The following is a 14,391-nucleotide window of genomic DNA, read 5'->3' as shown; positions in this document are numbered from 1 at the left end:
TTTTCACTTCATTCAGCAACACTCTTTCCAGTCTCTGCACACCAAGTCCATTCAAATGCAGGCCATCCATCTTGTATAAGTCCTTTTGCCCTTCAAACTCATTCCACACGTCCACGAATTCCACACCACACCGTCTGCATAACCTGCGCATAATGTCATTTGCGATTATGGCCCTCCTTCTAAACTCCTCTCTGTCATACCGCGGCAACAGATTAACCATTCTAACTCTGTCACTCTTTTTTCTTTCGCTACCTTTAACAATACTTTCAAGTCCTCTCTCATAAAAATTTTATCACCTTTCAATTCATTCGTACCCGCCACAATTATTAATTCTTTCACCCTCTGTTTTTGCACTCTAATACTCTCACTTACATCCTTAAATTTCGCACACGGTAAGTACGATTTAGTTACACTGCCATCTATCACCACTGTTAATAACGAGTCACCATACAACACTCTTTCCTTCATTTCAGAAACTCTCCCATTCTTACGCTGTTTATTTACGTTAGCCGAATCACTCTGGAAAGAGTTTTGCAGGTGCTCTAATTGCCGCTGCGCATTTTGTATCACTGCGCACAACCTAGCGATCTCACTTCCTACAAACAATTCCTCATTATTTTTATCATTTAAACCATTTCCTCTCTCTGTATGGTTGCTTTCACTCTTTCTTAGATCACCGCTCTCATTGCCATCTTGTACATCGCAATTCCCTATCAAGCCACTATTTTCACTCACATTCTGGCAATTCTGGCTTTCTTCAACCATAACTATCTCACAACCTGACACATACTTCAACTCCTCACTTTGCTTACACTTTCTGCACATTCTCCCACCACTATCACTTTCAATCCAAATTCCAGCCTCATTCGGGAATGCATACATCCCACACACATCACATTGGACAAACTCTCTCACATTATAGTTTTTGAACAATGGCGTCGTATTTTTGGACGCCATTATCTTATGTCGCATTGGCGCCATATTCAAATCTATGAAACGTAACGTTATATACTAAATTAAATAACGGATTTCACACCAAAATCCCACAGACACAACAAGCTACCAAAATTAGGCAATATTACGTTATGATTTTAACCTATATTCTAATTTTTACTCAAAATTGTATTTAGCTTTCGGGAGCTCTCTGATAACACAACTATCCGTCTGGCCCTCTCCATGGGCCAGACGGATGGTTGCGTTAACCTACACGGAGGAGGTTAACAAAAATGAATTAACCGCCAAAACAGCGAAGTTGAAGCAGATCATCAGAGAGACAACGTGGGAATTGCAAAAAGTTGAGAGACGTTTAAATGAGCATAGGGAGAAAAAGAAAAATGAACAGGAAAATAAGAAACAACAAAGCAAGGAAACAGGTAAGTCAGGAAATAACGACAATCAGGTAAGTGACGTTAGTAAAAGGAAAAAAGTTATTTGGTATGGTGACTGTATAATAAAACATACAATAGATGAGAGAGTTATAACATCGAGTTTTCCTGGAACAAAAATTAAAAGGATAACGCAAGTAATTCAAAAACCGAAAAGAAAAGTAAATAAATCATAGTTGTAGTAGGTACGAATGATTTAACTGGCAATAAGTTTAGTATGAGAGAGGACATGAAAGGGTTGCTGGAAGAGGCGAGAGCGATGAGTGAGAAAGTGAAAATTGTTAGTATTTTACTTCGCTATGATAAAAATGAATTAAAAAGAAGGGCTATGATGGCAAACGATTTGATGCGTAGGCTATGTAGAAGGAATGGATGTGTGGAGTGAGTTTGAGGGAAGATTGGATTTGTATAAGAGGGATGGCCAACACCTGAATGCATTTGGTATCAGGAGTCTGGAAAAACTAATAACTGGTATGAGATCTAACACAGAGAGTCAGGGAAACTAATTATAAAGGGAGGAATGATGTGAATGTGAGTGTAAGAGCGACAATGGTATATAACTGTGTTAATGATGGGAATCGGCTTTGTCATGGAAACATTGACGAGGCGAGAACGATTTTGGGTTTGTGTTCGTCCATTTTGGACCCATCATATGTGTGCAAAGATGTCTACATGTGTAAGGCATTGGAGAATAATAGAGATCTGCAAGATGTCCAACTGTGTCAGATAGACTGCAAACAAGAGTATACAAAAGAACATGCAGGTAGAGTATTATGTCTGTACACGAATGCTAGGAGTATCAGAAACAAAGAGGGATGGCCTCTTTGTTTCTGATACACCTGTTGTATCTTTTTGTTGTCGAAAGTGGCAACCTTCATTAGTGTTGTGTCAGCTATTTATGACATTTGTTTCATTAGAAACCGAGTTATAGTGCCAAGAGTGACAGTGTTTTGATGAACTGTCGGAAAATGAGTTTCAAACAGAGAGCTGCGATTGACTTTTGTGTTCAACTTGGTAAACGTTTTACCGAAATGCATCAAATGCTTCAAAAAGCATACTATGATGAATGCTTATCCCGTACTCAAGTTTGCGAGTGGTTTAAGCAATTTAAAGTGGTCGTGAGACTCTTGAGGACGACGAAAAGCCGGGCCGTCCAAAAACTGGACTGAGCAAAGTTAACATCCAAAAAGTGCATGATTTCATCCAAGACAACCCGAAATCATCCTTGAGATTGATTGAAGATGAATTGGGGATTCCAAAATCAACTGTGCACAACATTTTGACTGAGAGTTTGGGCCTTCATAAATTGAATTCGCAATTTGTTCCCCACAAGTTGACCGACGACCAAAAAATGTATTGAATTGATCACTGCAAGGACCTCATTAAAACTGCTCGTAAGGACTCAAACTTCCTTGAAATGATCGTTACTGGTGACGAAACTTGGTGTTTTGAGTACGAGCCCGAAACAAAGTGCCAGAGTGCTGAGTGGAGACCACCAGAAGAGGGGCATCTGAAAAAAAGTCACTTGGAGAAGTCAAAAGTAAAGACAATGCTGATTAGCTTCTACGAGCAAATCAGCTTCCAAGAGCATTCCACAAAGAATTCGTTCCGTCTGGCCAAACAGTCAATGGTGAGTTTTATCTCAAAGTTTTGAAGCGAATGATAGCAAGAATTCGTCGCGTACAGCATGAATATCGTGATGCAGGCAGCTGGTCACTTTTGCACGATAATGCACCATCTCATCGTTCGAACATTGTGAGACAGTTTTTGAGCAAGAACCGAGTTTGTGTGTTGGATCACTCACCTGATTTTTGTAAGTAAATAAAAATATTATTTATTTTATATTAGTAGTGTCTTGTGTTGTGAATTAAATCATTATAAAAAAAATTTAACATGACTGCCAGCACATAACTTTTCAACTTGTCTGAGGATTCTATGCAGTGCATAATTGTTAATATATAACTCTCTGAAATATATCAGTATTTTAAAATACTACTGTATTTTACTAAATAATACTAGATAAATATGATTGTAAATATCTGTTTACTGATTTTCTGTCTATCTTTCATTTCAGTCAGAGTTAAACTTAACTGTTTTGCCTTGGGGATTAGAAGTTTCAGAAGTTGAAATGTAAGATTTGTAAATTTTTAATATTTATATGCATATTTTTTAAAATTTCTAGTATTTTACCAAACCAACTATTCTAGATTACCTCAAATTTGACAAAAATTGACCTGTAATAATCACCATCTAAAAAAGATTTATTAGAAGAAAGAAGTGAGGGAAAATGGGGGAAGGACAATGAAAGCTGGCAATTATATAAGAATCTCCAGTGGAGCTTGCCTCCTGGATAGAATGACACTTGAGAGGATAGGAAGTATTAATTTATTTAGCAATTGAATGTATACTGTAATGATTATTCTTTTATGTCTTTTAAAGACATAAGATCCTTGAATTATTATTGTTACTGTTATTCCAAGAGACATCCAGGGAGTCAGGGACTCATCAAGGAAGGCCATGTGAAGGTATGACATTGTGTCATACTTCTCTTAAATTCATTCACACTTTCTGCACTCACCATCTCCAAAGGCACACACACAAAGTCTAGCTCTCACCCCTTTCTTGACTGCATTCATTCTCAACTTCTGTGGATACCCTCTCATTCTCTAATCACCCTCCATAAAATGAAAAATTCTATCTACTGTTATTGTGTATGACTTTCAGAAGTTTGTAGGTCTCTATAATATTACTCCTCTTTCTCATGTTTGCTAGTGTCTGCAGTCCACAAATTCACAGTCTCCTATCACTGTATCTGCATCATCTTGGAAACCAGGAGACCTGATCTGTGTACAAATAATTCAGAAGGTTGTATTAAAGCCTTGTAAAGAGGCAAAATGATTTCCTTATCCTTACATGTTGATGTTCATTTGAGCATTGCAATTATCTGAGTTTGCATATCAGCTGCATTCCTGATTACTCTGCTTATCTTTGCATCATCAGCAAATAGTTGTGTCTGCTGTCAGATCTTTCATAATGTCATTAATATAAACATTGAATAACATTGGACCAAGGACTGAGATACATCACTAGTCACCTTAAATCTTGCACACTCCCATTACATTACATTCTCATACATAGGGTGACTATATAATTTATTGTCCACACTGGGACATTTTTTAATAGTGAAGGGGGGGGGGTACTAAAAATAATCAAAGTATTTATTGACTTATACATTGGACCTATGAAATAGTTCTATTAAAAGACTATTTTCAAAAATAAAATGCTTTTTAAAGAGAAACACAATGATGTCCATGTATATTGAAGAAAAAAAAACCTCATTATCTGAACATTACAAAATAACAAGTCAAATAATTATTCTTGGTAAATTTTATCTTTCTTTAATCAATTTATTGGATGTACCTATCTAAAACTGTGTCATCACTAGTATTTTCCTGAATAATATATATATATATTTTTTTCAGTCTGTTCTTATTATTTTTATTTATTTTTCATAAAATTGCCTTCAGTCTTCTTCAAAGTTGCATTTTATGTTAATAAATTTGAAATTGTCAACACTTTCAGTTGACCCTTCTCTGTAGATCACAATATTTTTCATTGAGAAAATACTCTCTCTCTGTAGACTAAGATACCTGGTAAGCTGAGAGCAAATTCTATAAATGGAGAATATTCTTAATTTGAATTTTTTTGTTTGCATTGAAATGTATAAATATTCCAGCCCAAATATTTCTACAGGTATTGTGTGTCTTCATTTCTTTGCCTTCGTTCAGAAGACCTTCCTTCTAATATTTTTAGAGGACAAAACTCATCAAACAAGTTTTCTCTCTGTTTCTTTTGAATCTTTCAAATTTAGATTCTGTGATAGACCTTTCAATTTAATTTCATTCCATTCCAGTATAGAATATAAATTTAACCAATCATCAATAGAGGCTTCATCAGAAGATTCTTTGCACAAGCCAAGATATTCCAAAGTGCAATTATAGAATTCCAAAATTAAATCTTGTACAATTAAATCTTGAGCACTCATCATTTAATTTGTTCAGTTCTTCCCTTACTTGTTTTTGTAGATAAGCTTATATTTTGGTCAGACATACTTCTAATTTTTTAGGAAATGACAACATAAACTAAATTATTAATTTAAAAAAACTTTAATAACTCCCTTACTTGTATAGGAACAAATTTCATTGTTTTCCTGTTCACTATCTTTGTTTTCAATAATTGAAATTTGCTAAAAGCTTCAATTCTGTTCCATAACTTTCTTAATTTAGTAAGAAAAATGTGTTTACCATGATGCTGCTCTACCAAAATTTGTATTCATATTATCACCACAAAAACAAATGATTTTATTTTCAATGTTGAACTTTTTAAATGAATCTACAATAGCATTTACAATAATATCAAATGTGTCACTTTAAACAGAATGAACTGCCAAAAGCTTTACTTAGATCCCATGAATTGGATTAAAAAATGGAACCAATATTGAAATGAATCTAACTGATTTTCTATTGAAAGCATCTGATGAACAGATATAAAACTTACATCATATAACTGTTTCAAAGTTCTTTGCTAATGGAACCAACACATTAACAGCTACTGCTTCATTTTTGTATATGTGCAAGAAAACTTTGAATCAAAAATGTGTGTGTAATTTAGAACAGAGATTTGATCTAAATGAAAAAGTCATGTTGATTAACGAAAAAGTCAAACTTGATTCAATGTCATGAGTGTAATATGTATGCATGGTGGAGTGTAAGGGATGTTTGTGGAGAGAATGGACAGAAGATGAGGGAAGGTATGGATTTGTATGAAATACGATATGTTATTATTAGACCACAAGGCAATGAATGCGAAACAGACTGAAAAGATAGCATATGGAATAAATGAAAGGAAAATGGAAATGAAACAAAAGCTAGTGAAACTGAGGGAGTGAAAGAATGTATAAATTAGAAGAGAAAGTTAGCAAAAGCAAGAATGTAGAAGCTAAAATTAGCGAAAGTAAGAATGTAGAAGCGAAAGTTAGTGATAAGGGAGCGAAAGAAAGTATGAATGAAGAAATGGAAGTATGGGGCGGCAGAATGAGAGGTAGCGAGGCTGTCGGAGTGACAAAGAGTGAAATTGTCAGAATGCAATATTCGATGAAACAGTTGTTGAAAATTGAAATGAGGAACATGCAGAGTGATATGAGATATTTAGTGGAAACTGATGAAAATATGCAAAAGAATAGAATGAAAGAAAAAAGGGTAAAAGAGGTGACGAGTGACTCCAGGATAGTAGTTTATGGAGATTCCATAGTTAGAGGATTAGGTAATGAGAGAATCCATAAGGTCTGCTATCCAGGAGGGAGAGTGAACAGGATTATTCAGGCATTGGACATGAGAAGGAAACTAGCAAGAGAACTAGTGGTGGTTGTGGGTACAAATGATATAAGTGGACATAAGGAGTATGTAAGAGTAAATATCAGGAGGTTATTGAGAAGAGTGAAAGAAAACAGTGTAGTGAGAAAGTCAGTGTGTTGCCGAAGTATGACAATGATGAGTTGAGACTGAAACTGGAATCATGAATGGCATGCTAGTGGAGTTGTGTGAGGAGAAGGGAGTAGTTTGTGGATGTATGGCATGTGTTTGAAAGAAGAATGAAATTATATAGGCATGATGGGTTGCATTTAAATGTCTTTGGAGTGAGTGTACTGGAGAAACTGTTGCTAGATGGATGGACAGTGTGTGCTGCATGCAAGAGATCAAAAGTAAGAGATGAAGTGAAAGATCAGGAGAGTAGTACTGAAGAGACAGAAGTGCTTGGAAGTAGAAATGATGGTAGTGTGAGAGAAGAAGAGAGAACTGGAATGCAAGAGGAACAGGGAAATGGAGGAGGGTGGGACCTGCGAGGACAGTGTGACATGGCATAGGGAGAGTGGATGTTGAAAAGCAGTGAATATGTATGTATGTATGTATGGAGATGATTGGGATGTGGGTGGGGAAGTCGAGACTAAGCAGATATATGTAGTAGGTAGTGATAAAGGTGATTAAGCAAGTTCAGGTGTGATGGGGAAATCACAACAAACCAGTGGCTTGGATAGGACTGGTTATAGACCTTACAATGAACTGCTATGTTTGTTTACAAATGCCAGAAGTATCAGAAATGAAGGGGATGAAACTGTTTCAGTGATTGAAACATGGCAGAATGAAGATGATATCATAATGGGAATAAAAATGGAATGATATAGTATTTTTCACAAGGATAGAAAGGTCAAGAAGAGAGGGAGAGTGCTGCTTATTAAAGCAAGAGAATTAAGTCCACATAAGGTAGACATGAAAGAGGGAAATGGTGGCACTGGTTATCTGGTTATGAGGCAGTGGGGTGTAATGTTGAAGTTGACAGGAAGACATATTTAGTTGGATGTTGCTATATGCAAGGGAATGTGGAGGGTGGTGATGAAGGAATATATATACAACTTGGAGTAGCGAACAAAGGAAGGGCAATTATTATGGACAATTTTAATTAAGGCTGTATAGATTGGAATGAAGAAATAGCATTTGGGAATAAGAAAAATGAATTTCTTGAGTTCTTGAGAGATAACTATCTCATGCAGCACGTAAAGGAGGGCATATGAGGATCGAGAGTTTTAGAACTAATCATTTCATCAGAGGATGTAATTGTGAGTGGGGTTTCATGCTTTCCTCCAGTTGGTGAGAGTGATCATGTAGTGATCACCTGGGTTATGGCTAGCCATATGCAGACTTCTGTGAGGAAAGGATTTATATGGAATTTTATGGCTGGTGATGACAAGCTTAGGAGACAGCTTGGAGCTATAGCATGGAATGTGGAGTTGAGCAGTAAGGAAATAAATGCTGCTTAGGAACTGACAAAGAAATACATAACAGGATCAATGTGTATAATAAAATTAGTTTAATCCTTTATCCAAGCATGAGCACACAAAGTTTGCACCTGAAAGTATCTTCAGGACTGGGGTAAGGTGGTACAACACCAGGGCAACTCGTTGCAAAGGTGGAGCAAGATACCAACACTCCTATCTCAGTATCTCCTATAATGCAAAACACATCTCCTTGCGGATATGTCTAATGTTATTAAGGGAAGGGCCACTACCCAGACTAGTTTCGACCTTTATTGAGGTCTCTTCAGTGGGACCCAGGCCCAAGTGGAGATACCAGGCAGAAGCATTACTCTAACCAAGTGAAAAATAAACTTTCAACATCTTTCTCTAAATCCAGAGTAATTTATTAAAAAAGGGTTGCACACCATTTGGCAATTCCTATAGGTAGAGATGACCTGCTAATGCTTCTGCCTGGTATCTCCACTTGGGCCTGGCTCCCACTGAAGAGACCTCAATAAAGGTCGAAACTAGTCTGGGTAGTGGCCCTTCCCTTAATGCATAACATTAGACATATCCGCAAGGAGATGTGTTTTGCATTATAGGAGATACTGTTAAATTGTGAATGAAGCTATGTTATGTAATTTATTATTTTTCATTCACATTTAACATTGCTTATTAAATATTAATCATGGTTCATATAAATTTATTTATTATTCCTTAAATAAGAATTACTAATTAAAAATTTATTCAAAACCTGACCTATTATTAGTTTATAAAATAATAATATGTTTAGAATTTTGTATAACTAAATATATATGGTGTAACGTAAAGTGTTATTTTATATTTAACTGTATACGTAATCAAAAAGTTGAAGAAATAGCTTAAATATTATATTGTTCTTATTTGTGAAATATTTAATGTTATGTAATCACTCATGTAGCAGTAATATAGCATACATTACATTGGCGAAATGTTTACACTTAGTCTATTGTCATGGAGACGCACGCGTAAACAACCACGAGTGGAGTAGAGCGTGGCGTTCGAACGTAAGGTGGGAGTGAAGGTCATAGATAGATAGAGCAGAAAGAGAAGGAAGGTCATAGATAAGACAGGGAAGGGAGAAGAATTATTATTAAGCGAGTGAGGAGAGAGTTTTGCGGAACCAAGATTATATAATCCTCAGGGCAGAAATTTATGAGTATAGTGTTCGGAAGTGAACCTATAAGTAGTGAAACATAAAGTTTAATGTCATAAGCGAAATCTGCTGTTGTTATGAAGAAAGGTTGATGCCGTAATCAGATAAAAGGAAACTGGACAGTCAATGCTAAAATTCTGATTAGTTCTAGTTAATCTGGATTACGATTAAATTCTATGTTGCCCTAGGAAAAGGTTATATTGATTACTTGGAGAAAAGTGAACAGGAAAAGATATTAGTACCTAATTACTGTTGTTTGGAATAGTGAAGTGCGACTTACAGTAGTACAGTTTAAACTATGGAGAATATTTGTTATGTGTGTTCCGCTAATGTTAATTAAGTTAATTCATAAGTGCTCTCTCAATAATTTGATGTATTGAAGAATTTGTCTGGTAAGAGTAGTTGTATAAGTTTCTCTATTCTAACATTAACTGTAATATATCTCCGATGCTCAAGGTCCGGGAATATATTTGCTTGGAATATAGCTTATGTAGTTTATTGCCTGCTGTGAATATAAACATTGAGCTGATAGATTTGTGAAGACTGAATAAAATGTGAAATTGTTATATTAACTTGAGATACTTTCATATACTTATGAGTATATGAAAGTTAGAACATTGAATTAGCATCAGTGACCTAAGAAGATGTGTTAAGTTAATTGTATAGTTCCATTTTAAAATAGAGTTCTTGTATTTGTTAACCATATCATATATTAAATGTTTTATTTTGTTGATCTAAATATTGTGTTTGCCTGAATTCCTTATTATTGCACCGTTCATAAACATTCTAATCTTATGGGAACCCCAAGTAAAAATGATAATAGATGATTCGGCCTAATGAGATGACTGCTAACTTAATTTAGAACTGATCCTACTATTTATATAGACTAATCTAAGAATAGGGTGGCGCAGTATAAATATAAATTTCCCTACTTTTGGATCGGTGATCATTTCGTAATTAGTTGTATTATTCATAAAAGTGACTTGAAACTAGATAGATTTAGAACACGACAGAAAGGAGTCGTCACGACAATACTGAGATAGGAGTTTTGGTAGCTTGCTCCACCTTTGCAACGAGTTGCCCTGGTGTTGTACCACCTTACCCCAGTCCTGAAGATACTTTCAGGTGCAAACTTTGTGTGCTCACACTTGGATAAAGGATTAAACCAATTTTATTATACTCTAACCAAGTGAAAAATAAACTTTCAGCATTAATGTGTGAATGTATTCTGAAGGCCAAAAGGTTGAAATAAGGTAGGTGTAAAATGGATGAATGAGGGGCTTAAGCATGAAATCTGGAAGAAGAATGTACTTTGGAGGCACTACAAGATGAATAATGATAATAATCAGTTTCATGAAGAGCATTACCGGCCTGGTTGGCCTAATGGTCAGTGTATCCGCTCTTCAGCCAAAAGGCTATGGGTTTGAATCCCGTCGTGGGCATGGATGTTTGTGATTGTCTGTGAAAATACTAGTGGTGGTGGTGAACAGTAGATGGCGTTGATGTAGATGATGCGGTTGTTGGATGAGTTGAGTAGTGGAGACGGAGAGTTGTAGAGTAGATGTCCTCCCTCGATGAGCCCTTGGACTCCCTGGAGGTGTCAAATAATAAATAAAGAACAAGCCAGGAGAGTGACTCAGTTAGTAAGGAAAACAAAAGTGCAGTATGAGCAGAAATTGGCAAATCAGGCAAAGAAAAACCCTAGTGAGTTTTTTTTTTTAGATATGTGTCAAGTAGAAGGAAGAATGAGCATGGTAAGATGATGTTAATGGATGAAAATGGTAGAATGGTAACTTCTGCAGAAGACATTATTGAGGTATTCAGTGATCAGTTTATAAGGGTGTTTCATTCTGATCAGGGTGGAATCATGAGGAACTTAAGTGTAGTGGACATAGGAGAGGATGGTTTAATTGTGAGTGAGCAGGAGGTATTTGAGGAAATAAATAACTTTGATGTGAATAAGTTGATAGGATTTGATGACATATACCACACATCTAATGGGAATGTTCCAGGGAATTGGCAGTTTAATAAGAGTTACTTGTTTAACAAGAGTCTTACAACAGCACAGGTTCCAAGGGATTGGAAAGAAGGTAAAATTTTTTCTACTGCATAAAGGTGGTGATAAGGCTGTGGCTTTCAATTATAGGCAAATCTGTATATTTGGAGTTGTGGTGAAGGTACTAGAGAAAGATTGGTGAGAAGTAGGATACAGAATTGGATTGAAAACAGCAGTATTCTTTGTGGTTATCAGCATGTGTTTGTTAAGGAGAGACCATGTTACTTATTTACTATAACAAGGTGACAAATACCTTGGATAAAAGGTTATAAGCAGAGGAGTGAGAATCAAGGTTCTTTGCATGGAGAGTGGAATTCATTGCCTGAGTGTGTTATGAATGTAGACACATTGAATCATTTTAAGGCACAGTTGGATGAGCATTGTATGCAATAGTGTGTGTACCTCTCATGATGTGTCTCTGACTCCATGGAGGTTGGATGTTAATAATAATAATGTTTCACAGAATGCTACTTAAATGCTTCTTTAAAATAGCCAGCAAAGGTTGGTCGATTGGTAGAGCCTTTGTTACTAATGGTTCACAAAAAAGTTAAGCAAGTTTGAGTGCAGTTAGTAGTTGGAAGGAAATCAATTGTTCAATGCTGTTAGCACTCTCCCTCGATGAGTCTTTGGACTCTCTGGAGGTGTCACACAATAATAATAATAATAATAAAAAAAATAACTATAAAGTTTTTGAAGTAGGTGTTGATGCTTCTTTAGCAGATTTGTGTTTTCTGGTTTTCATGTGGTCAGTGATATCACTACGGCTCCCATGCTGGATGGTAAATGTCGACATACAGTTTGTTCAAGTTACATGTCCCTCATCAACTTTCTTGAAGAATGGAAATTCAGTACTTAATTTTTCGTTAAACGTGTACTTTCATTTTTTTTTTTTTGAGAGCTCATTTCTTCCAAAGGGTTTATTGCAAAAAAAATTGTTTGCCAAAACCATAAAATTAATTATATAAATCATGTGGATATTAAATCCAGCATTATTTCAAAGCCGAATGTAGAAACTACGAAAGTTTTGTAAAGAAGTTGACCAGAGAGCTTACAGGAATGCCAGCATTTACAAGTTGCCCTAGTGCAGACCATATAGAAAACATAGGCACTACTCAAGCATCTATATATTCGCCTTTTATTGGTCTATTTTGATAAGGTTTCACTGGCCTGATATCTGTTTCGAACTGGTTGGTTCTCTTCAGAGACCAGGCAGAAACCTTAAGATCAAGGTTTGAACGAGTACCGAACAAGAGTTTTTGCTCGCTCAGTACTCGTGATAAAAACTTATAACCTTAGTACTGAATGAGCAAAAACTCGTTCAGTACTAAGGAACTCGAAGTGTAGGAGGGATGTATTTTTCATAAGCGAGCTCTCAGTCAGTTTATAAAGTATTTACTAAAATAAAGAGCCAAAAGGCTTCATTTTGGCAATGCACAATTATATAAATCAAGTGGATATTAAATCGTGGCAATTAGGAGTTGCCCTAGCTTGCTAGGGCAACTCGTAATTGCAAGCGAGTGTATTCCACAAAACTGTTCAGACTACTTTCTATATGCTCTACAGTAGAACTGTTCAGTCTCTATTTGCAGCACATATTTCACATACATCTAAACAATTTCCAATGTGTTCCACTGATGGTTTGTGGCCAAATGTATCTTGCAGGTTGCAATATGAGATGCACTTGTAAGAAATAACAACTGGCTGGTATACCAAGTGGGATATTAAAAAGGGGCAGGATACAAACAAAATGCATTCCTCTTCAGTAGGTGCTAATTTTTCTTACTACAAAGTACAAAAACCAAAATGTTGGTTTTTGTACTTTGGCTTCATATATACTGCTTACTTATTATTATTATTATTATTATTTTTAATATAATTGTTAGTGCTACCAAGGGTGGTCCATGAAACGGTAATTGGATAACTTTTCTTTTAGGTTTTTCCAAAAGGACAAAAACTCTTCTGTTTTTAATTAGAAGAAACACATGTATAAACCACAGTGAAAATTATTTAATTGTATGTTATTCCTAATTTTTGTTTAAATACTGTACTGATGATGTCCTAAGATACTTAGGATGAAATATTTACAATTAAATAATTTTCACTGTGGTTTATACGTGTGTTTCTTCTAATTATGAATGCACCACAGGTTTCGTTATTTAAAAAAGTCTTCTGTTTTTATATCTTTATTACAACAAATTTATTGTGATTATTAGTATTACATGACACTTCCAAGGACTCATCGCAGGAGAGCATTCCACACTTCACAACCCACTATCCACACTACATCATCCTACACCATTTCTAGTTTAGTTTAGTTTCAGGTGTTTTCTTTTTTAGTTTGAAGTTAACAGTTAAATTACAAATGTAAATATCTTTTTAAAGAAGTAACAATAAAAACATGAAAATGATTGCCTGTAGAAAATTTTTACCAAGTGATTATATGTAAAACCATAGAATAGGTAAAATAACCTAGAAAACCAGTAATCTGAAATCATTTAAAAACTGTATTTAGCTTTTTTACCTATAAAAAGATTTTTAGGAAGGATTTTTTTTCTGTTTACAAAGATCCAATTAAATTTCAGAACTTTAATGGATTTATGATAAACATGTATCTCATATTAGCAATAATAGAAAAGTTATTTCAAGAATCAGAGAAAATTAATTTTTTTAGAGACTCATTTTTCACTGCTTTTCTGATACTCATCTGTTAATTTGCCTTAGAATAGTGATATCCCATGACTAGAATGGAGTTATACCATTATAAAATACCAAGGCTATTAACATAATATTAAATAGCATGTTTCTAGTGTCATATAAATTCTTTAGCATGAGAAATACTTTATTCTCATTTAAAAATTGTTTTTCATATAATTTTTCTTGGATATGCCAGCCTGGTTGGCCGATG

At 35.2% G+C, this 14,391-nt stretch overlaps 1 protein-coding gene across 2 annotated transcripts in view; it reads left to right on the top strand.

Moving 5' to 3' along the window:
* LOC150099489 (stomatin-1-like) overlaps nt 1-14,391 on the top strand; it is a 104,448-nt gene that overhangs the window by 88,200 nt on the left and 1,857 nt on the right. For both annotated transcript variants that reach the window (XM_090404374.1, XM_090404373.1), the window contains one exon: nt 3,460-3,515. In XM_090404374.1, coding sequence (XP_090260500.1) covers nt 3,460-3,515 — 56 coding nt within the window. The remainder of the gene's footprint in view (nt 1-3,459; nt 3,516-14,391) is intronic.

This window comes from Typopeltis vanoorti, chromosome 14, assembly GCF_054136105.1.
Source record: "Typopeltis vanoorti isolate ZY-2024b chromosome 14, IOZ_Tvanoo_1.0, whole genome shotgun sequence".
In the NCBI taxonomy this organism is placed as follows: Eukaryota; Metazoa; Arthropoda; class Arachnida; order Uropygi; family Thelyphonidae; genus Typopeltis; species Typopeltis vanoorti.
This window is presented reverse-complemented; position numbering and strand designations above follow the sequence as displayed.